At 46.3% G+C, this 23,808-nt stretch overlaps 1 protein-coding gene across 5 annotated transcripts in view; it reads right to left on the bottom strand.

Moving 5' to 3' along the window:
- The window catches only part of WDFY4 (WDFY family member 4), a 281,181-nt gene extending 258,106 nt beyond the window's left edge, over positions 1-23,075 (bottom strand). The window contains exons 1-3 of one of the 5 annotated variants that reach the window (XM_049697128.1): positions 22,946-23,068; positions 22,371-22,605; positions 3,875-4,125 (exon numbers count right to left, since the gene is read on the bottom strand). In XM_049697128.1, coding sequence (XP_049553085.1) covers positions 3,875-4,108 — 234 coding nt within the window. In that variant the 5' untranslated portion in view covers positions 4,109-4,125; positions 22,371-22,605; positions 22,946-23,068. Of the gene's footprint in view, positions 1-3,874; positions 4,126-14,545; positions 14,571-22,370; positions 22,879-22,945 lie in introns of those variants that run through there. The other 4 variants (XM_049697129.1, XM_049697131.1, XM_049697132.1 and 1 more) reach the window with 4 other exon arrangements.
- Between the last annotated feature and the right edge of the window lie 733 nt (positions 23,076-23,808).

Below are 23,808 nucleotides of genomic sequence, written 5' to 3'. Positions count from 1 at the left end.
TCCCTTTTCTTCCCATGTAGCCCCACCCCCCAGGTGGTCTGTCCCAGACAGTGAGGAATTTTACACTAATTTCTAAGGATTCCCTGTCTCGCTGCCTACTTTCTCTCAAAGTACATATTCTAAGAACAATCTTCAACAGCTACATCTGTAGCTCTAGTTTTCTCCATCTATTATTACCCTATATCTCTATGCAATGAGAGGACCCAAGTGGTCCCCTTTCCCCCAAAGCAAACTCAACTGAAGGCCAACAGGACCTACCCATGCTTGCTAGCAGAATGCCTTCTTCTCTTGGTGTAAGATCTTATGATAGGGAAGGGTGCTAGAAAGACCAAAGCCCAAGCCTCTTGGCAGAGAAAGAGTAGCAGTCAATTGAATCCTTCCTGCAAGCACTGCTCTGCACTCTGGTTACTTTAGAGTGGTTACTCTGAAGTCATTGGCTTTGTGCTGCTTCCTGTGTGATGCAATAAAACCTCCTCCTTGTCTGCAACATCCTGGAGTCAGCTAAACAAACAGCACATGTGCAGGGGGTGGCATCCTTTTTGTATGAAATGGGACATAGGTACGAGCCAGGCAAAGCCATCGCACAGTGGGTCATGAGATAGGGAAAGAAACCAGATGTGCTCCGTTCTATGAACCTCAGCACTGCCCGGGGGAACGCAATGGTTAACAACACGAGCCCGGGTGGACTGCCCAGGTTAAGTTCTGCTCCCCACTAACAGCTGGCTGACCTTGGCCAAGTTATGCAACATCTCTAAACCTCCCTTTCCTCATTTATAAAGCTGGGATAAAAATAGCACCTACTTCACAGGGTTATTATAAGGGCTTGTAAGCATGGAACAAAATGCCTGGCTTAGTTAATTAGAGCTTGGTGAATATTACTACCTATCATCAGTGAAAGTAACGACTTGCCCTGGCTTTGACCTAGGAAAGGGAGTGATGGAGCTTGGTAGAGGAGGAGAGCCTGCAGATCCCAGTGAGAACTTCATTTCTGACTCATCCCCTCAGGGCAGCTCCCTGCTGGGATTCCAGTGCCCTGAGACTTCTTATCACCAAGACAGTCACCAAAATGTTGAGTGGGTTTACTCCTTAACAACTGCAGTGTTTCTTCAACTTGGGAGGCAGTGGGGCTAGAATTTACTATAGAACCAACCAAGCCCCTCTTTGTATTTGCCTCATAGTAGATGCAGATTTATGTATAAACAATGACAGGATAAGGGAGAAGTTCATCCCCTGCTGTGTGTTTGGAGGAATCAGACATTAATCGGCCACATGGCATGGGAGACGGCATGACTTTTTTTAAAGTCCTGATATTTCTAATGGGTTCTCTGCAGACAACCTTGAAGAGTTCTGTTTTATGGGTATAAAATTCAGAACAGAGTGGTTACAAGCTTGACTTCTAACACAGGGACTTGTATTCCAATGGCTGTCCTCAGTCTTCATCTACAGCTCAGATTTTATCTGCATTACAACCCCCCAAAACCTCCCACCTTCCCCATGTTCCTTTCTGCTACCAGCTCTTAATTAAGAAGCCTGAGGGCTGTGGTTCTGGCAGGGTTTATTAGTCATAACTTAATAAGAACAACAGGTTTGTAAACATATAGGACTTAATAAAAGATACAGATTTTAAGAAAATGATAAAAAGCCTGTAATAAACTGCCTCTACAGGGTTCATCAGAGGTGGGCTCCAGGGATCCAAAACATAGCAGATTTTGTCAGCAGTTTGGGGAATCGTGGTGACAGGATCTCAAACTGCACATGTGCAGTCAGTTTCCAGGAGGTTGGTGGAAAGGTGATGGGGATCATGTCTGCTTTCCACGTGCTGTGGACTTTACAATCCTCATCTGATCTCACCCTCACAGTCTCCCAGCAAATTGGTATTGATTCCACTTTACAGATGAGGAAACTGAGGCTCAGTAACATTTAGTAGCTTGCTCAAGGATGCACAGCTAATAAGCAATGGAGCTGGGACTGGAGCCCTACTGTTTGACTCTAAAGCCCACGTATTCAGCAATAGGGCTGTTGTTCCTCCTTTTACCAGGAAAAGGTTTGGGAAACATGGACCAATACCAAGGTTCAGTTATAATAGGAACAGCTTGCTATCCATGAGGTCAATGCCTACAGGGTCAGATAACATAAATGAGTGATATGGGTTGGGCGAAAGATATTAGGGAGTGGGGGACTAGGGTAAACTGAGAGACCAAGACCATCTTCTGTTTAAAAGAGGTGCCCCTAACCATCTCCATCCAATTATTGGTATTACAGCTACAAATATTTTCAAGAGAAATCTGAAGTCTAAGTCTCACCTGAAAAGTTTCCACTTTGAAAAAATGGCACTAATTCATTTTTAACCCCTACAAGCCAAACAGAACACATTCTGGGTGCTAGTCAGTTATCCTCTGCTCTGGACAGATGCAGGTAAAACCTCTATCTGTCGTCCTTACTTTCATAGCACCAGGCCCTAGAACAGAGTATAGGAGCTCAAAAAATATTTGTACAACAAATGAATGAATTCTCAAATCAACAATCTGGAGAGAGGCAAGGAAATATCAAGCCCTGGTTCTCAGATGCAGAGTCCTTTCATCAGAGCTAGGGCTGCCCAGAGGGGTGGAAAAGATACAGTGCAGTGGCTGGACCCCATATGCCTTCCCAGTGATTTGGGGGGGAGGGGGCAATGCTCACATTTTTCCTTTTATAAGGCAGATTTGATCTGAGAACTGGGTGAGACAAAGCTACCTCCCAGAAGCTGGGGTCATTAGAGCAGGGATGGCTGGGAAGGAGAAACCTGGCCCTCTCTCCTTATCTAGTTCCTCTTTTCCAGTATGTTCCCCATGCCCCAGTTATCCAATCTGTGAAATGGGTTGGATGGAGTATCCGAATCTGAAACATGGAGAAAAACAATGAATTCACGGACAATAAGTTACTTGGCAATTTTTTACAGAAAGGCATGCTTAAGTATTCCATGCATCCTATAAATTTGATCCCAAGGAAATTCTGAGTCATCTTTGGAAATCCTTAAGTATTCCTGGTTAATAAGTGAGATGAAACATATTAACAAAGGGGTTTCCCAATAAAAACCTGCAAAGCCTCCACCTGTTCTAGTTTACTTTCCAATGTGAAAAGTATCTCATATTCTCTGCACTTTGAATGTAGGTACATGGTTTTTGTACTAATAACCCCAAATCAATAGTCAAGCAAAAACTAAGTCTTCATAAAAAGACGCATTTCCAGCTCTACAATTAGACTTCAATATTTTCAGCTATAAGGCAGACCTCACTGGCAGGAGCTTTATTCCAAGACAATAAAGGAAATCCCTTGTACCCAAACTGTCACCAGCTGCCACTAGTCAGAGTGCCAGCCCAGTGGACAGGCTGGACTTCTCTTGTGTGTCTGCAACCAGGGGAGGGAGCACTGCTTTGCTGCTCCCATGGATTACACCTCAGTTTGCATCATTGGCACAATTTATGTTACGGCTCTCCCAGGCCCTGGTGTTGGCATTACTGGTGTTTGAGGTTACCAGCCACCCTGCCACTCACATGTCAGGACACAGATGCCCTTCTAGCTCCCGAAGGTACAGGTTTCTCCTCTGGCTCCCAAGCTGGGATTGAAAATATCATTGTTAAACAATATCATTTTTTTAAACTAAAGAGACAATGGTACTCAAGAGCCAACTGTCCATCCTTTCCAAGCCCATCCTCACCTGGAGATGAGTCTTGCTTGCTATCTTTATTAAATAGCACAACACTCTCCTCTAAGCAACCAGTCAGAGACCACTTGTGATGATATTAAAACTACTGACTCCAGCTTCCAATCATCCCGGAAGTGTCCCCAGAGCGCTGTATCATCTTTTTACAGTTTCAAAAATGAGAACACCAACCTTTAGGAATAGTGGGAGAAGATTCAACAGGCTCTTCTGATGTTCAGCTGGGCTCCTGGGAGCCAACTGCTGGTATTCCAGAAACTTCCTTTCTAGCATCTCCCAGAGGGCAGTGGGGCCAGGGGTCTGCCCTCCTGGTGGGAAATCAGGCTGAGCAGCATCAGGCTGGCCTTTATTTTCAGAACCTGGATCCTCAGCTCTGTCTTCAGCCTCTGAGACCTCTTTTGCCTCCATGCCTCAGCAAAGCAGATCTGAATTCAGAGCAAAAAAGAAAAATGAACAGTCCTGTCACAACACTTTCTGATGAAACTGATTGTGGGACAAGGTACCATCCTCATTCAGTCCAGTTCCTGTTGCAGATGGTTCCTCTAAGAATCTGAAACTGACTAAAATAAGGAACACTTCTGAAAAAAGAGACTCCAATTTAGATGTGACTCATATTGACAATCTAACGTTTGCCAGGCACCGTCCTGGGCTCTCTACACAGACTCTCTCACGAAAGAGATGGGTTTTCCTATTTTTTCTATGTAAGTAAGGAAACTGACTGAACCAAAGGGCACCAGGGTAGTGAGACATGCAGTTGAAATGCAAGGCTTTAACACCAAAGCCTGTGTTTTGATTACCTGACACTGCTCCTCTTTAAAAAGGCTGAGTAAATAGAATAGACGTGTAAATGTCCCACCAATATTTGTAGAGGCATGTAATTCTGTATCTTCTATTTTAACTTCCTTCTACCACATGAGATGAAAAGGATGTAAGTTCATTCTCAGCAACATTTGCTTCACACTCAATATTTTTAGAGGAATTTGTCCTCAAAATGACTCTTTAAACCCCCAAGTTAACTTAAAAGGACTTCTCCGTTAGTGCACACAAAAGTAATGTGTACGAGCCGGGGACCCAGGGTCAGCAGGCGTGACGATCGGGACATACACCATGAAACTAGCCAAAGCCTGATTTACCAGATAGGTAACCTTGAGAAGGTACCTTTATTTGTGTCCTTGACTTTTCAATTGTCATACTCTGTAGCCATGTCAGGACTGACTCACAGAACAGCAAAGGTTTGCCTGTTGTTTTTTTGTCAGGAGTGCAAGAAACTCCCAGCAGGGACCAGAGTGTCCAGGTTCCCTGAAAGAAGCCTTCCCAGGCCACGATGTCACCACATAGGAGTCCATCCCGGCATCCTGCCAGCAACCGACAGCCACCAGTCAAGGGACAGCAAACAGACAGATGGACACGGAGGTGGGTCTCCCGGTGTTTTGCTCTGGGCTAAGCAGCTGCAGAGGTGTGTCATGCTTTAGTTTTAGCCCAAACACACACCCCTTGCAGGCTAGAATGGGAGTTAACTAAGGGTCACGTGGCCAGATGAGTCCTCCCTCTTTGGAACATTCTCACCCTTTAGGTACAGAGCTCCATGAGTCCCTGGCTCTTCTTCTATCACACATGCCTATTGCTCTCAGACTTCATTTGCAGAAGACACTTTCTCATACAAAAGCCATGTATGTTCAGCATTGAAAATTGGGAAGAAAAAAAAATATCAGGAAGAATATCAAGGCCTATATCCAGAAAAATGACTGTTGATATTCAGGCTTTTATCTACGAATAGACTGTTTAATAATATTGTTGAAGCAAACTTTTTATCTGTACTTTTGATTTTTTTGGTTGGTTGTCTGGGACTTGGTGTGGGTTTATTTGTTTCCGTTTTGAGGTTGACCCTCAGGGACAGGTGGCAGGGTGCCTCACATCTCTCAGTCTCAGCGTGGTCTCTTTCCTGACCAGGACCAGGTTCTTCTCTGGCACTGATGGTTTATTCATTCTTCCCTTGGCTTTTCATCCCCCAGTCCCATCCTCCCCACCCCACCCAGCCCACCTGCTTGATAGCACGAGTCGTTATAAAACATGGCACAAGAACATGATTTCTGGATGCATCATTTTAAGTTCCCCGAACGACCTTCTGCATCTTTTCTCAGCTTACTGTCTCACTGAACATTATGACCTCAGACCCAAGCACGTGGCTCTGTATTTGTCAACCTCATTTCTTCTAACCGCTGCTCCGTGTTACACAGTGGGCATCACGTGCCTATTTGATTTGTTTGCTCCGCAGTAGGTGGTTAGATTGCCTGAGACTTCTCAGACTGCCCTCTATCCTGTCCTGGACATTCCCACGAGACTCCCCTCATGGGGCTGCATGTGACTGGCTCTGGGTATAAACACCAGAGTGGGAGTGCTGAGTCAAGGGTGTATGTCTCTCAGTTCAACCAAGTACCATCAACTCAGATGCCTCCAGAAAGCTGGCACCAGGCCACACTCCCCCCACAGGCTCCTCTACCATCTTCTCTGTACCCCGGCTTAACATCACACTGCTTTCTAATGTTTGCTGATCTGATTGAAGTAAAGTGCTCCCACATTTTTTTTTTTTTTTTTTTGGCTGCATTAGGTCTTCATTGCTGTGTGCAGGCTTTCTCTAGTTGCAGTGAGCAGGGGCTACTCTTCGTTGTGGTGCATGGGCTTCTCATTGCAGTGGATTCTCTTGTTGCAGAGCGCGGGCTGTAGGCACGCGGGCTTCAGTAGTTGTGGCACATGAACTCAGTAGTTGTGGCTCGCGGGCTCTAGAGTGCAGGCTCAGTAGTTGTGGCGCACGAGCTTAGTTGCTCCACGGCATGTGGGATCTTCCTGGACCAGGGCTCAAACCCGTGTCCCCTGCATTGGCAGGAGGATTCTTAACCACTACACCACCAGGGAAGTCCTGATCCCTCATTTTAATTTGCTTCTCTCTCACTTACTAATGAGTCTGAGCATCTCTTTATATGATTCATAGCCTTTCGGATTTCCTCTTCTGAAAAGTGATTACTCATAACCTTTGCTTATTTGTCCTTGCCTATCTTTTTCCTGTTGCTTTGAGAGAGTATATTTTAGAAACTGATCCCTTGTTGCCTTTAAAAATCGCTAATATCTTCTCTCAATCCATTTTTTTCCTCATAAATTAGTTCATAACTTTTTTTATGTCACAGAAAAGTATTGTGGATATTTCCCATGTTGTTAAAGATCCTCTACATCTTCATTTTTAATGGTGTGTGGTGGCTGCAGAACCATGCTGATCCTTTATTTAACTAATCCCCTACATTTAGGCATTTAAGTCATTTCCAATGCTTCACTACTATAAACAACACTGTGATGACAGGCCTCGTGTCTAAGCCTTTGCATATATTCATGATTAAATACCAGATTGCAATACATTCCTAAAAGGAAATAGCTTGGTCTAAAGAGAGGTAAAAATGTTAGGCTCTGGACACGTATTTCCAAACAGCTTCTCCCGAAACACCTCATCAATGTACAGTCTTCTTATCAAGCAAGTACCAGAGTCCACACTTCCTTAGTTACCATTTTTTAATTCTTGCTGATTTAATGGGTAAAAAGCAATGGCATCTAACAGGCACATGAGAAGATGCTCATCATCGCTAATCATCATGGAAATGCAAATCAAATCCACAAATGAGGTATCACCTCACACCTGTCAGAATGGCTGTCATCAAGAAGAAGCCAATAACAAATGTTGGCCTGGATGTGGAGAAAAGTGAACCCTCGTAGACTCTTGGCGGGAATGTAAATTGGTGCAGCCACTGTGGAAAACAGTATGGCGGTTTCTCAAAAAACTAAAAACAGAACTGCCTTATGACCCAGCAATTCCACTCCTGGGTATATATCCAAAAAAAAAAACACCCACTAATTCAAAAAGATACATGCACGCCAATGTTCATAGCAGCATCATTTACAGTTGCCAAGATATGGAAGCAACCTAAGTGTCCATCAACAGATGAATGGATAAAGAAGATATATATATACACAATGGAATACTACTCAGCCATAAATAAAGAATGAAAATTTGGCATTTGTAGCAACATGGATGGACTTGGAGGGAATTGTGCTAAGTGAAGTAAGTCAGACAGAAAAAGACAAATCCTGTATGATATCACTTATATGTAGAATCTAAAAAATAAAACAAATTAGTGAATGTAACAAAAAAGAAGCAGACTCACAGATACAGAGAACAAACTAGTGGTTACCAGTGGGGACAGGAAAGAGGGAAGGGCAATACAGGGGTAGGGGAGTAAGAGGTACAAACTATTAGGTATAAAATAAGCTACAAGGATATATTGTACAACACGGGGAAAATAGCCAATATTTTGTAAGAGCTATAAATGGAGTGTGACCTTTAAAAATTGTGAATCACTCTATTGTACACCTGTAACTTACATAATTTTAAAAAATTTTTAATTAGAAAAAAAAAACAATGGCATCTTTCTTGTATCTCACTACGTATTTTGTTGGATGCGTTTCTGTCTGTCTGCTGCTCAGTGTCCTTCCAGACTCCCCACAACAGTTTTCTGGTTTCAAATAGATGCCACATGTTCTCATTTCAAAAGTGTACTGTAGAAGATCTCAGCTATTCCCCGGCATTAATTACCCCCGAGAGCCACATATCCACTAAATGTTAGCTCTGTGCAAGAAGACCACTGCACCTTTATCAGGGGTTGGCACAGAGTAGATGCTCAATAAACTGTTACCATATACCTGAATAAATGAATGAATGATCCTATATGCTGATGGCACCCACATCTCTCGCTATATATAGCCCAGACTCCTCTTCTCAATAAGTTCTTTTGCTACTTGGCTTCTCCCCAGACTCTGAAAGTCATTATGTCTCAGTCAGACCAACATTCCCATCATCAACAGAGCCAGCCCAAGTCCAGCACGGACATCCCAACACACGGGATGGTGGCTGGAGCCAAGCTAAGCTTGTTTCTATCACATAAAAGTCGTTTTGGGGCTATACCAGCAGGTGCTACTAACCGATTCATTCAATAAAATGAATCAGAGGGCCTGCTAACACACCACGTTTCTAGGAGAAGCAGGTGAGAAGACAAAGTGAGTGTTGGGTCACAAGACGCGAAAATGTGTTCCTAGGGAACACAGCTGGACACTCAGGGGAAATATCAGAGCCCCTCAGATCTCCTCTGAAGTTAAGAAGCCATGTTTACTGAAGTGAGACGCTTGAATCATGTTCCCTTGAAAAGACAGATTTTTGAAAAACAAGAATTTCTAACAAAATGGGATCTGTGCATCCCGTGGAGAAGTTGTATGTCTCAGATGTCAAGCTGTGGCCATCCCCTCTCCTGTCCTGTAGGCCTGCTTCGGTTTTGTTTGTACAAGGAAGGACATGGGGAGCAGCCTCTCAGGGCTGCATAAAGAATGGCAAGAAGAAACCATTCTAATTCACTCGTTATCAAAAGTGTCTGCTTACCTCTGTAAACAGGTGCAGGCACCAGCACAGACTCTGGAGCCAGGCTGTTCCAGTTTGAATCCAACGGGCTTAGACCAAGTGACAAAACCTGTCCCAGCCTCAGTGTCCTCCTTTGTGAAATGGGCTAATAATGGGACCCCTCAGGGAATAAAGTCAGTGCTCTGGGACGGCATTTATTGGAGCCTCCTTTGTACGGGCACTTACCTGCATCCCTTCACTTAATCTTCCTTCCATCCAACAATGTCAAATCTATCAGCCTTTGTCTGCAGATGGTACTAAGGCTCGAAGCAGAGAAGTGACCTGCCCAGGGTACCATTGTGGGTCGGTAGCCAAAGTAGAGTCTACCCTGGGTCTGTAGACAGCACTGCACACCGGAGGCTGAACTCAAAAAAGGGCTTGCTTGGTGCCCAGGGAAGAAGGAGGGGCTTAGCCAGGTACCACACTAAAAGTGTTTTGGATAAGTAGAAGTTTGGGGAGGGGTGAAGGGAAAGATGGCCTTGGCAGGATGAGAGGTCTGGAGGCTGCTAGGGGTCCCAGGGGTCTCCAGGGAAAGACAAGGCCCTGCTCTGTGCCTGCAAGCTGTTTCCCAGTTTGGGTCAGGCTCAGGGCATGTGGCACGTAGCCCAGTTTAGTCATGGCTCCTCCGCATGCCCAACCAGGCCGACTAGAGGCCCTGCCTTTCTGCAGCCTGGACACAGCAGCGAGAGACTGGCAGCTGTGCAGGTACCTGCCCACTCACTCAGCCCCCAGGCGGAGGGGAGCTGCAGGCCAGAATGGGAGTCACAGGACTGGAGTCCAGTCCCAGCTTGGCTGCTGTACTGCCTTAACCAAGTTACTTCCCCTCTCTGAGTCTAAGTTTCTTCTCATTGAAATGGCCCTGGTGATCTCAGTTCCACCCTCTGGGCTTTACACACTGACCACAGAAGAGATGCAGGCCAGTGAGTCAGTGCAGAATGGCTGGAGAGGTGCCTGAGTGGACTGAGAGCCTGTGGGTTGTGTGTGGTGAGGGGTGCGGACCAGGTGCTCCCCTGTCTGTGCACTGTGCACTGGGTGCCAGGTGACAAGTCTGCAGGGACCTGAGAAGAGGGATTCCCTATGACCTCTGGGACACTGGGGCTGGAAGTGGCCATGCGGGCCCCCGGGGTTGGGGATCACTGCCCATCCTCTCTCCCAACCCACCTATCCTGCACAGATCCATAGCGTCGTCCAGACTCTGCTTTGTAATATCTCAGAAGCAGAACATCCAGGCCATCGCGCTCACAGCGCCCTGGAGGGCGACATCTGGAGCCTGAAGAATCAGCTGGGTTACTGATGTTCGGGCGCTAAACCCACATTTGATTGACCGTCTCATCCCTGACTTCCTGTGGGGTGATCTGCCAATGGGTAAAAGTCTCAGGATATGAGATGTGATTTAGCAGCCCTTGGGGCTAAGATGCAAGGAAGCTATTCTGGAGGAAATGGAGCAAGAAGTTGTATGGAGCCACCCTCCAACGGGGCAGGTCAGAGGAAACCTGGGACTCAGTGCATTCTGTGGGGAAGCTCAGACCTAGTGACAAAGAGTCGCTATGATAAAATTCAAGATTGAAGCCCCCCCCTTTTCTTGTCTGCGTATATGACGGTCACCCTTTCTGGATTGTACACGCCCAGCGCAGAGGCATACCTATTTGCCATCTGTATCACAGGCATGGTCCCCAGGCCCAGGAGCTGGGGGAGCCTCTAAACCAGATGATACAGAACAGAAGAGCAACTTCCCATGTATGGCCGTAAATGACCTGTTTTCCTTTCCATTCAAAAGTCAGTTCCTCGCTGTATGTCAGCAGATCCAATGCTCTTCTCCTGTGTCAGTTCTCTCAGAAAAAAAATAACAAACCGATCTTCTTCCAAAAACATTGTGCAAGGTGGGGCTCGGCCTTGCTTCCTTCTTCCCCACCGTTACACACTAACAAGAGAGCTTACAAGTTAAAAGTTTAAAAAAAGCAAGTGAAAAGGGGGAGGGGTGGGCGGAAGTTGCAATGATGTGGATGCTCTGTTCACTCCACAGCCTACCGCAGTTAATCAGAAGCACGGAGGGGACAAGAACATTAGCAGTAGAGAAATGTAGATCAAAGCCACACTGAGATACCAGGACACACCTATCAGAGTGTCTTTTAAAAACAAACAAAATCCATAAGTGCTAACAAGGATGCATAGCAACCACACTGTCACTCTCGCTGCTGTGAATGCAAGCGGTACGGCCGCTTGGGAGGACAGTTTGGCAACTTCTGAGGAAGTGAAACGTATACCCAACCATTACCTTCCTGGGTATTTACCCTAGAGAAGTAAAAACTTAATGTTCATATAAAAACCTATACATGAATGTTTATAGTAGATCTACTCATAGCTGCCCAAACCTGGAAACAACCCAAATATTTGTCAAGGCGTGAATGAAACAACAAACAGGTTTCTCCATGCACTGGGATGCTTCTCTGCAGTAAAAAGGAGCACACTACTGACCACGGCAACCCGGATGTGTCTCGAAGCCCTTATGCCGAGTGACAGGAGCCAATCTCAAAAGGCTACGTACTGCCTTACCCCATTTACATGACATTCTGGAAAAGGCAAAATTATAGGGACGGAAAATAGATTGGTCGTTGCCAGGGATTTCAGGTAGGAGGGTGGCTCCAAAGGGCAAAGGGGTGGTAGAAATGTTCTATATCTTGACCGTGGTGGTGGTCACACAACTGTGTATGTGTGTCCAAAGGGCACACTAAGAAGGGTAAAATATTCTGTCTGTAAATCACATGTCATTCAACATGACATAAAAAACATACTGAGGTGGAAAGAGCACCAGTAGAGAAGCTAGAGGCTAAGGGTTTAGTCCCTTCACCAGTTTCTATCCAGCACAAAAGGGTTACACCCACGTATTTAATTGTATAATAACTCCACTTGCTGAAAGCTTACTTTCCTATGGCTCTGCATCCTGATCTCTGTATCATCTCACCTTATCTTCACACAACACCCCGTGAGGGCGCAAACAAACAGGGGCAGTATCTTACAGGTGCTGAAAGCTAGGCTCAGAGAGGGTCAGTCACTTCCGCACATGGCCACGATGCATGTTGTGTGTCTGACTGCAAAGCCAACGTGCTCCTCCTTAAGCTCAGCCCCTCCTTCCTCGGAAGATCACTGGTTGGGGCCAGGATCAAATCTCCTGTGAACAGAAGCCACACTCAGATAGGGGCTCACTTGGAGGCCCTCCCAGGCCTCAGTCTCCATGTTGATCAAGGGTGGAGGCTGCACCCCAAGTTCCCATCCACTTTTCCATCCAATTAAAAATACTATACGGTTGACCCTTGAATAACGTGGGGAAAATCCCCGTGTAACTTATATTCGGCCCTCCACATCCACGGTTCAGCATCGTGGGTCCAACTAACCGTAGATGGTGTCGTATTTACACTGAAAAAATCCACATATACGTGGACCCGCACAGTTCAAACCCATGTTTTTCAAGCATCGACTGTATTTATTAAATGATCATTTGGTCAAATTGGCTGAAATAATAGACAAGATGCTCAATTATAAAAAGTAAAAGGCTACCCCTCACAAGAGAGTCCAAAAATGCTTGTCTACCCACGAGCATGACTATTTACAATAGCAAAAAGGTGGAAACGACCCTTGCTGTCTGTGGAGGGGCAAGAGGAGAAACAGCAGAGCTTGCGTCAGGACCGCAGGAGGAGCTCTCTGCAGCCTGGGCGTGCCCACTGCGTCTGCATCTCGCTCCTGAACAGCCGAGGCACAGGAGAGACCTCTGCCCCGCTTCTGAGCTTAGCAGCATGGCAATGTTGGAAAAAGCCCGGCAGAGCCCTCCACCAGCCAGCCTTTCCCACGTACTTTGAATTCCACCCTCATTGCTTGAGTGGCTCCGTGCAGCAGGCACACGTTAGCCTGCACCTTCTTAGGAGCACACGGCACAGGAGTAGCCGTACTTGGGGTTGTGGATAAAAGATGCACCCTCCTATCTGTCTCTGCATCTGAGAACACATTGAAGAAAAAGTGGGCGTGAAACTGTGGACGATGGGTCCCGAGACAAAGAAGTCGTCAGTAATATGCCGGTGTGAAGCGTCCCCCTGCCTCCCCTGCTCCTTCTACTGGGGCTTCTGCTCAAAGGGGGTTTCACTAACATCCCAACCTGATCTGCACAAACCAGACTAAAGAGCTAGATGAGGACCCTGAACAGCACCCGGCTCAGTGAGAGCAGACAGACTCTCCAGACAGGGGAGGGCTGAGCGCAGGCGTGATGAGAAATCACACTATAGCCGAGTCACGTAGGCCGACACAGCTAGACGTGGGGCTCTAGATAATGGCGAGATCTTGAAAGTCTGGAAAAGGAGAACAATGTGATAAGCACAGATCTAGAAAGGTTATTCCTGGCTGGCATAACAGGCCTAGAACAGGGAAAGACAAGCCGGGGGCCTGACGCACACCCCACACGTAGGTGACGAGCACTCCAGTTAGAAGGGTCACCTTGGAAACAAGGAGGCAAAGGGACCCCTGAGATAATCCAAAGAGATGAAGAATCCACTTGAGTTTAGAAATAGAGCCATCATCACCAGCCCTGGCTGCGCACCTTGGGCCCCAGAGATTACCACTTAATTGGTCTGGGTGGGCCCCAAGCAGGCGTGTTTTCTACAAGGCCCCAGGTGATGCCTGTGTGTCCCCAGGAGAGGTGGGGGCCTGGGAAGATGTTGGAAGTCCCCGGAAGGGTGCCTTGCTGAAGAATCCCAGAGTGTGCGATGCCTAGAGAACTGAGGCCCAGAGAGGTGGGTGGCTCATCCAGCGTCACAGTCCTGGTTAGGGAGAGAGTGAGGGACTAACTTTAGGTCTCTCCTGCTTCCCAGGAAACCCTGTTGTCTGAAGGCCAGACAGCAGGCCCTGGGTAAACTGTGAGCTGGGCAGGTCCCAAGAGTGCCAAGCTCACCAGCAGGCCAGCTCAGCGCATCTGGAAATGGGCCCTATGAGTCTAGGATGAGTGTGGCAGCCTCTGGCCTTGATAGTAAGATAACACCACAACCCTGAGCCTAGACTACTTGGCTAGACCTGTCTCAACCCCTCCCCACCCAGGGCAGGCTGACCCAGAGCAGCATCAGACAGATCTGTTTCAAATCCTAGCTCTCTTTCTAACCTGCAGTCTTATTGACTTAGGCTCTCAGAGCCTCAGTGTCTGCAGCTGTAAAATGGGAACAAAATCTTCCTCGCAAGGTTGTGGGAAGAATTAAGCATGTGAATATATGTGAGGCCACGTCCAGGGCCTCACAGTGGCACCTTCAGCCACCTTACCTGCCCCCCCCACCCTACCCCATTGTGCATGTTGCTGCCTCGAGGCTCTTGAAATCTACCTGCACTTCCTGAGGGAATGTCAGCCTGCAAGGCCCTCTGTGGATGTGTTCTGGAGTCCTTGGCTTCTCTTCTGCATCACGTCCCTGCTGGCCTGTCCACTGAGTCTGTCCAATCTCGGGTTTTTTCGCAAGGAGCTGGTTTGAAAGGACAATAGCACACTGAGTGGACCAAACTGAGGCCTTAAGAGGTGTGGGCCCAGGAGTGCATGGAGACAGGACTGGAAGCGAGGATTTGGTCATCTCAAATATAAAGAGTAGAAACCAGGAGCAGGAATGCTGTCCCCAGGAGCGAGGCTCCAGGGCGAAAACAAGAGCCTGTGCAGCGGGTTGCCGCAGGAGGGGCAGGTGGGAAAATAGAAGCTCTGCAGACAATGGCTGGGAGGGTGGAGGGGTGAGCAGAGCCAGAGGTGCCCTGAGAGCCTTGACACCCAGCTCTAGGGCAAGGACCAGCGATCACCTTGGTGCAGCCCCAAGCCCCTCCAGTTAGCAAGTGACACCACCTCTTACATCAGCCGAGGGCTCAGAGCGCCCGCAGGCAGAGAACAGCAGAGGCCAGGGCCCTACATCCTGCCTCAAATGACCCAAGAGGAAAAGGAGGCAGCTCAGGTTGTTTCCAGAAGTTCAGGAATTCCCCTGAAGACTAAGATGGGGACTTGACTGGCGGGAACCAGGCAGGTGGGGCAACACCTCCCACGGCCCTCCTCACTTCCTTTTTCTGATTTCAGTCCGTGCACTCCTGGCTGGCACACACCTCTGTGGTTTTTGCAACAGCAACAAAATATAGGAACTCACGGTGTCCTGGGGAAGGGACCCAGTTTTATATCTCGGTATGTGTACCGACTTCCACATTGCCAAAAATGGCCAGGGAGCAGTTCCCCTGGCCAGACCCTCAAAGCTTAGCTGCAACTGAACTACCACTGTCACAAAAGACATGGGCTGGTGACAGCACAGGTAACATGCAGCGCAGCTCCCATAACCAGGAGCCTCCCAGCGAGGGAGTTAATCTGTGGCTTGGCCTCCACTGGAACGTAAAGAAATGATTCCTAAGTAAGAATGGCCATAATGGAATGAGCATCAGTAACAGGCCATCGGTGTTCTCTAATCTTAGAAAACTTGTAACGTAGGTATTATTATGCCCATTATACAGACGGGGAAAGCAAGACTCAGAGAAATTGAGATTCAGAGAAAATAGGTAACTTAAATCAAACTGCTGATGTGTCAGAATCAAGGTCAGATGCAGACTTTTCTGACTCCAAAGCCCCCCACCCCCTTTTACCACTCGAGGCTGGCTGGACACAGTGGTCAACAGTGGTAAAAACAGACCTCAGGGGCACCTCAGGTACTAGCTGGAAACTCTTACTGCCAGCAGCTCTACAGGGGTTCCCTGGCTGGCCTTGCAGAGTTGTTGCTGACCCCTGGCTGTGAGATGTTTAGCACAAGGCCTGCCATGGCCCCCTCACATTGCAGGCAAGCAGGCCCAGAGCAGGACCCTGTGGTTTCGCCATCCCCCCAGGAAAGAGCTGCTCTCTGGGAGCCACGGGGTCCAGCGTTCATTAGCCCCGGCACAAGGTGGGCAGTAGCTGGCCAGTCACTCCTGGGCTGACACCAGCAGCACACCCAGCGTTAATCACTCACCCTCCAGGCTAGCCACCAGAGCTGCGGCTTTACTCAGCTTTCTCTGTGTTGTGGCCATTTGATTATTAAACATGTAAGGAGCAGAATTGCCCCTGATCCACACCCTGGACTTGAGGAAACAGACACAGTGGGGTAGGTGCTGGGCATGGAGGTGCCTGGCTGTGGGGCACAGAGAAGGCTCATGGCCCAGCCCAGAAAGGGGAGTGGTGGTCTGGAAGGGCTTCTCAGAAAAGACTGCACCCAGGATGGGCACTGGGAGATGAGGAGGAGGTGTCCCCAAAGCAAAGCAGACAAAGAGTCCAGGTAGCATGTGTGTTCAGAGACAAAGGTGGGATTCAAGGCCGGAGCACAGGGAGCAGGGATGGGTGAGGATGTGTGTTGGGAAAGGACCATGAACGCCAGTAATGGACATGGCCCTCATCCCATGCAGTATCCTGGGAGTCCCTGTGGGGCTCTCAGCAGGGAGTGTCACAGATGGCGGACAGAGACCCTCTGGTAGATGCTGAGCCTGCCCAGAGGGCCCAGCCCTGCCCTCAGGCACTCACAGCCTGCAGGGGACAGGAGGCAGGAAAAAGGATGCTGTAATACAATGCCTGAAATACAACCTTTGGGGCAGGAATCCAGCACTAAGGGGAAGGAGCAGAGGGAAGAGGGAGGAAGGAGCTGGTAATTGGGGATGAGGTGGGGTGGGGTGAGGGTGGGATATAGTAAGAGAGGGTTCACAGAAGCAGGGACTTTGGAGAGGGAGCCTGAGGGGAGGTGAAGAAAGATTGTGGATGGGCTAGAGAGAATTGCTCCAGGGGGAAGGGCATGCAAAGAGACAGAGAGGTGAGGCTGAACCACCGATGGTTTTGTGCCACTGTGAGGGATGCAGGGTGGAAGTAGGGTGGAGAGTGTGGGCAGAGGCTATGTCTCTGTATGAAGGTCTCCAGATGCTGAGACTCCCCCATCCTATTCCTCACCCTCCAAATTCCTGGGAGGAGTGAAATCTCTGGGGGCTCACTGTAGGTTTCAACATCATTAACTCCCGATATGCTCTGACCACTCTATAACACAATTTCTTCATGTGTGCATATCTTTTTTCATCTTTGACTGTATAACTCTTTATATTTTGTGTATATCTTTTAAAAATCTGATATTGGAGTGCTGCTTGGAAATTTTCTTATTATTGAAAATACAAAAATCAACAAGTGTTTCCTGCCCTTTTTTTTTTGCATACTACTTTTCACATCCAAGTATATTTTACTTGTAATTGATGTACAAAGTTTTAATGCATTAATCATCCATCATCATACCATAAACGCATTCTATGTTGCTCTTTTCCTTAAATTATCAGATTTAATGACCAAGAAGCATCCTCTTGGTCGAATCCCCATAATTGACTCTCTTACTCCCTATTAATGGGATGCTCTGGGCATCTCCACTGCTGTTATGGGCAATGCTGGGAGAAGGGATCCCCATGCAATCTTTTTGTTTGCTGTGAATTATCTATGAAGATGAATTCTCAAAAAAAGGATTAACCATTGGCCAAAAGGGAAGAGCAGTTTTCACACTCCTGCCAAATGTTGACTGCATCTCTCCAGAAGTGTTCCGTCAGCTTTTCAGTGGTCGTGTTCCTAATGCAAAGCATGCAGACTTATCAGGTGGAATCCCAGACAAAGCACTTACTGTCTGAGGGCAAAGGACCTTACCTCTCTGAGCCTCCATTTTCTCATCTGTAAAGTGAGAGTGATGAAACTGATCTCACCGTGGGGATCAAATGAGATTGCAAATACCAGTGCCCTATCTAGTGTACAGCTTGTTGCAAGCACTATATCCATTCTTCTTATCCTCCATCCTTTCTTTCTTCTTGGAATTATGTAGGACAAGTGACTTTTCACTTCTCTAACTTCCCATCCTTCTTGAACCATGTTCCTCACAAAAGCCTTAGCCATGGAACAAGAAGCATCATTTCTCTGACGGGTGCTTCCCAGCAGAAATATAAAACTAGCCACAAATTCAAGCCACGTGTGTAATTTTAAATTTGGGGCAGCCACATTTAGAAAGTAAGAATAAATAGGTTAAATTAGGTAAATCTATCTGTTTAAATATATTTAAAAATATATTTTATTTACGCCAATATATCAAAATATTATTTTAATATGTAATCAATATTTTCAAGTATTAATGAGATAAGATAGTTTATATTTCTTTTGTTGTTTGTTTGTAATATCTTTGAAATCCGAGGTGCATTTTACAACTTACAGCACATCTCAGTTCAGACTGGCCACTTTTCAGGGATGGCTATAAGCTATTGTATTGGATAATGCAGATCTGGACTTTGAGACTTAAGTGTTTAACAGGTGTGCAGAGGGCTTAGAAATGTTGCCTGGAGACATCATTTCCCATGTAAAATGCAGGTGCATTTTGATGGTTTGAAGCCCTTGGAGGGAGACAACCAAAGCAAGGCCCTAGTTATAAATAAAATGGGTGTGAACTCTACAGTGTGGTTCAAGGACCTCTGAGGAGCTCATCTTCCTGCTTCCCCTTCTGCACAAAATATCTCCACTCCTGAAACCAAGTCCCAGTAAAATCGAGTTCCTCTGCTGAATTTTAACCCCTCTATCCAAAACTTCGTTCGAAAGAGAATAAGAAAGAGCTTGTCCAGCACCTGTTCCCCTCAGGATTGAAGAGTAACAAATGAAAGGGGAAATTGAAACTGAGCACGACCCTATGGGGCCCTCCCGGGTGAAAAAGACCCTCCATGCCCCCCATTTCTTACTTATAGGGGGAAAAAAAAGCTTTAGTCCGTGTTCCAAAGAGCAGACTCAAGCAGTTAATGATTAGGACAGGAGAGTCACAGGACTCCTAGTTCCTCCTGAAGGGAAATAGATAACCATCTGATGCTTATCTTTGAGTTGTTCTGTAGAAACTAAGACCCCCACCCAGGTAGAGGATGGTGACTACACGCTGAGCACAAGCACGTAGACCCCAGACTGGTTGGAACCAGAAGGTTGATGATTGAGATTCCCAAAACATCACCGTTACTGTACCACCAACTGATCAGAAGAAGGTCCATGAACTGATCACATATGCTACGACCCTATCCCTTTTGCCTTTAAAAACCTTGTGCCCCAGCCAGTAGCAAGATAGATTTGAGACGAGCTTAGGCCTCCTATCTTCTGAGTCGGCGCCTCCTCGATTGATAAACCTTTCTCTGCGCCAAACTCCGGTGTTTCAGTTTGTTTTGTGTAACAACACCCCCTCCCCCAAGTGGCCACGCTGCCTTGCTTTTCTACCATGAAGGCCACGGTGGGGGGGGGGGGGGGGCGTGCCAAGAATTCATTCCTCCGCTTGATGTCTAATAGGCATCTCCACCTTTACATATGTCCACATCGATATTCTGGAATAATCACCACCTTGCAAATAAGTTCCTTCCACCCTTGACCCAGCTGAGTAAATGACAGTTCCAGTCTCTGTGTTGCTCTGGAATCATCTTAAATTTCTCTCTCCCACACCCAACGCTTGCAACACTGTCAAATCCCTCTCAAAAATATCTAGAATCTCACCACTCTGACCACCTCTCATTATTTCTGTTACTATCAATTTGGGGCCAGCCACCATCACCTCCAGCCTGGATTATTACAACAGCCTCTTAACTGCTAGTCTTTCTTCTCCCTTTGATACCCATAGAAAGTGATTTTTCTTTAAAATGGGAGCATATGTCAGCAAGAGTCAAAAAAACATATTTTTAAAAACAGTGGCAATGATATAAAAATAAACCGTTTAAGAATAAATCTAGGCAAAGTGTACACTAATTTTATAAAGAAAATTATAAAATTTTATTTAGATATTTTAATGAAGACCTAAATAAATAAGGAAACAAACAATGTTCATGAATTGGCAGAGTCATGTTCATAAAGATATCACTTCTCTTCAAATCATATTTCTAATAAAATCTGAACATATCTTTTTTGTTGAACCCGATAAGCTGATTCTAAAATCCATATTAAGTAAGAAGGAACCAAGGATGTCAAGCCAGAATGAAAGAAGAAGAAAAAAATGAGGAGACTCTTTCCAGATACCAACATTTATTATAAGCCTCTAGTTAATAATATTATTTAGTGTTGGGAAAGGGAGAAACACATTGACAGAAGAGAGCCAAGGAACAGACCCACTAAACAGATTTACAACAGAGTTGTAGATTAGTGGCTAAAGAATGGCCTTTTTGATTTGTGGAGCTAAGACTCTTGGTTATCCATATGGAAAGAACAAAATAAAATAAAACATAACCTGCTACCTCACACCATATAGGAAAATCATCACTAAGTAGGATTAAAGACTAAATATGAAGGGCAAAATTATTTTTTAAAATTTAATAATGTAAGAGAATAATTTTATGACTTTATAGTGGAGGAGAATCTCTTAGACAATACACAAGTGTATATCATAAGAGAACATATGGGTAAATTAAGCTTGTTTGAAACTGAGAAATTCAATCATTAATAGAAATCACAAATAACATAAGGAGACAAGGCACAAATAAGAGAAAAGTATTTATAACATACATAAAAAACAAAGAATTAACATCTGAATATGTACCAAATTACAGAAAACCAATAGGATAAAAGACAGATGCCCCATAGAGAAAAAGATTTGAAGAGGAAAAAGAATTTAGAGTGACCAATAAGCATATAAACAGATGCCCAACCTTAGTAATTCAAAAACTACAAGTTCAAAACATAGATGGCTTTTCATTTGCACTGAATTGGTATAAAACTGTAACAAGATCAAATGTCGGTGAAGACGTAGAGCAACGGAAACTTTTACATATTGCTGATGAGTGGGTAACGGGGTACGATTGGCTTGGAAAAAGTTTTGATATCATCCAATAAGCCTGAAGATTTATATACCCTACTACCTACCAATTCTACTTCGAGGATATATACACCCTAGGGAATTCTTGCACACACGCCCCAGGATATATGTGCAAGGAGAGCCCCACTAGCACTTACAAGTGCTAACAGCACCTAGCAGCTCATAATAGGAAAACAAAACAAAACAAAACCTAGAAATATCCCAAGTGCCCACTGGCAGTATATTGGGAGAGTATACTGAGGTATATTCATGGATAACAGAATACTATCCAGCAATAAACATGAATGAATTAGAGGCACATGCAACAATATGAAGGAATATCAGAAACAATTTTGAGGCCATTCAGCAAGTCTTAAAAGAATATTTAATTGCTATTTACAAAGGTCAAAACCATGCAAAACCAAATAACATATTTAGCAATTTAAATATACAAGGTTGAACTATAAGGAAAGGCAAAAGAACAGTAAACCCAAAATTCATATCAACAACTCTGAAGAGACAGAGAAGGATGAGCACACAGATGACTTCAAAGATGCTGACAATCTTTAAAACAACACTGAGGTGACAGCACACAGGTCTTATGCAATTTTCATTCCTTATACCCTATATGCTTTTTCTAAATTTTCTTCTCTATCTACTCAATATTTCAAAACTTCCCAAGTCTGGGGGACTACAGCCCAGGTCCTCACACTGGACAGGAAGGCCCTCCCTGACCTGACTCAACCCCAGCCCTCTCTGGCCAGGTCGCCTGGCACACTCCTCAGCCTTCTCTGCCACCCTGGTCTCCACCAGGCCTCCTCCTCTGCACCTTGACCCTCTCAGTTCCCCCTGCCAAGAAAGCTTCTCAGAAACGCACATGGCTCAGGCCCTCCCTTCCTTCAGGCCTCCACTCAGAAGACATGTGCTCTCCCGGGCTTCCTGACCCCTACTCCTTACCCTCTGCTCTCCAGCCCACTGGAGCCTGTGGCACTGGGCACCACCCTCCCCTGACCACTGACCCGGCCGTCTTTAGCAGTGCCTGGCAGGAAGTGGCTCTTAATAAATGTTTGTTGAACAATTAAATGGATGACTATGCAGAAAATCATATTAAAATTGAAACTTTCCATGGAAAAGGTAACACACGAACTCCTTAGTTACCAGATTAGCTCCTCATGCTTCAGAGAGGTTGGGACGAAGGACTGGTTCTGTGTTCCATAAGGTGCAATATTAGGCGGGGAGAAAAGAGCTAATTCTTGAAACCAGTGGGCCTGCTAATTCAAAAATATTGAAGTTGCTAAGGTTTGATGTGGTAACTCGGACGAGGAAAGGATGGCCCCAAGGGGTACCTACTTACCAGACGCCCAGCAGTGACCACAGGGCCAGGAAGGAGCCAGATCTCTTGGTGACCAGTCTGAAGTGCTCCCTTCTGTTTGGGACCCTTCAGAGGCCCACATGGGGGGTGGGCAGGGGAGTCTCACGGCCAGCCCCTCTCTCCACCCCTGGACAGTTGGCAGACACGGGCCCGTGTCCAGCCTCTCCTAGGTGTGGCAGGTCACCTTCCTTAACAGAACCATGAGAAAGGGCTTGACCTGAAGTAGGAGGATGAGGAACAGTGCCAGAGCCTGGCCTGGCTCAGCAAAGCCCAACAGTGACAAACACCCCAACCCTGAGACACCCCAAGAGTGGGATACCCCAGCAGACCCAGACATCGGAGTGGCCCTGAGCACATGTGCCACCTGCCCTGCACATACTTCCTGCTCCTCAGCTTACCTCCTCTCCCACACGCACAAACCCAGATCAGGCACTGGTGGTCACATGTGCTCCCATGCTCAGCTTTCCAGGAGGCGGCCAATCAGCCTGCCCTGGAAGACAGGACCCCCATGCCCACCTCTGGGCTGACCTAGCGTGGCCAAGAGCAAGGTGACCTACCTGGAGTATGTCCGTCAGGGCCTAGAGACGTCAGATGGCGTGGGCGCCCCCATAACCAGCCACAGCCCCTCAGGCTTAGGGGAAGAGGATTGAGCCCAGAATCTTCAGTCTTTAACAATGTTTCACTATGAATCACTTGAGCTGGGTTTCTGCTCATTTCCTGGAGAAAGCAGAAGTGGAGAGTCGACAGATGCCTGATTCTGCCCACTTCCCAGCCATCAGCAGAGCTGCCTGAGTTCTGGTGGGTGACCCGGGCCCTGTAGAAAAGCCGCTTAGGGCAGTATGGTCAAGCAGTGCTGGGTGGGGCTAAGGGCAAAGAGGGAAAACTAGTAAGAGTGGACGCAGAGTTCACTCAGCCCTGGACTATCTGGCTGGACTTTCCTCCTTTCCTTGGCTTCACCTCCCCTCTCTGAGCCTCTGGTAAAGCACAGGGAACTATACTCGATACTTTGTGATAAGCTATAAGGGAAAAGAATCTGAAAAAGAAGATATATATCTATATATATGTGTATATATATAAATGAATTGCTGTGCTGTACACCTGAAACTAACACGATATTGTAAATCAACTATACTTCAATTTAAAAAAGGAAAAAAAAGCAATAACAACAAAAAAAAGAGAAGGGAGTCCCTTAAGATCAGTGGGTAACATTAAAGTGATGATGAAAGAAAAGTTTAAGTAATAGAATGAGGTTCTCTGGAATTCAGCATCAAGATTCTTGCTCCTTTGGGCTTATTAGGTTGAATCATTTCATATCATCTCTGCACAGCATCATCCATGTAGGACCAGCCAGCGTGTCCATTCAAACACAGTATCTCCCTGTGCCACACGAGCAAGAGCAGTGGTTAGCACAAACGCCTGA

This window comes from Orcinus orca, chromosome 14 (assembly GCF_937001465.1).
Source record: "Orcinus orca chromosome 14, mOrcOrc1.1, whole genome shotgun sequence".
In the NCBI taxonomy this organism is placed as follows: Eukaryota; Metazoa; Chordata; class Mammalia; order Artiodactyla; family Delphinidae; genus Orcinus; species Orcinus orca.
The sequence above is the reverse complement of the archived record's forward strand: the minus strand, read 5'-3'. Positions and strand labels throughout refer to the sequence as shown.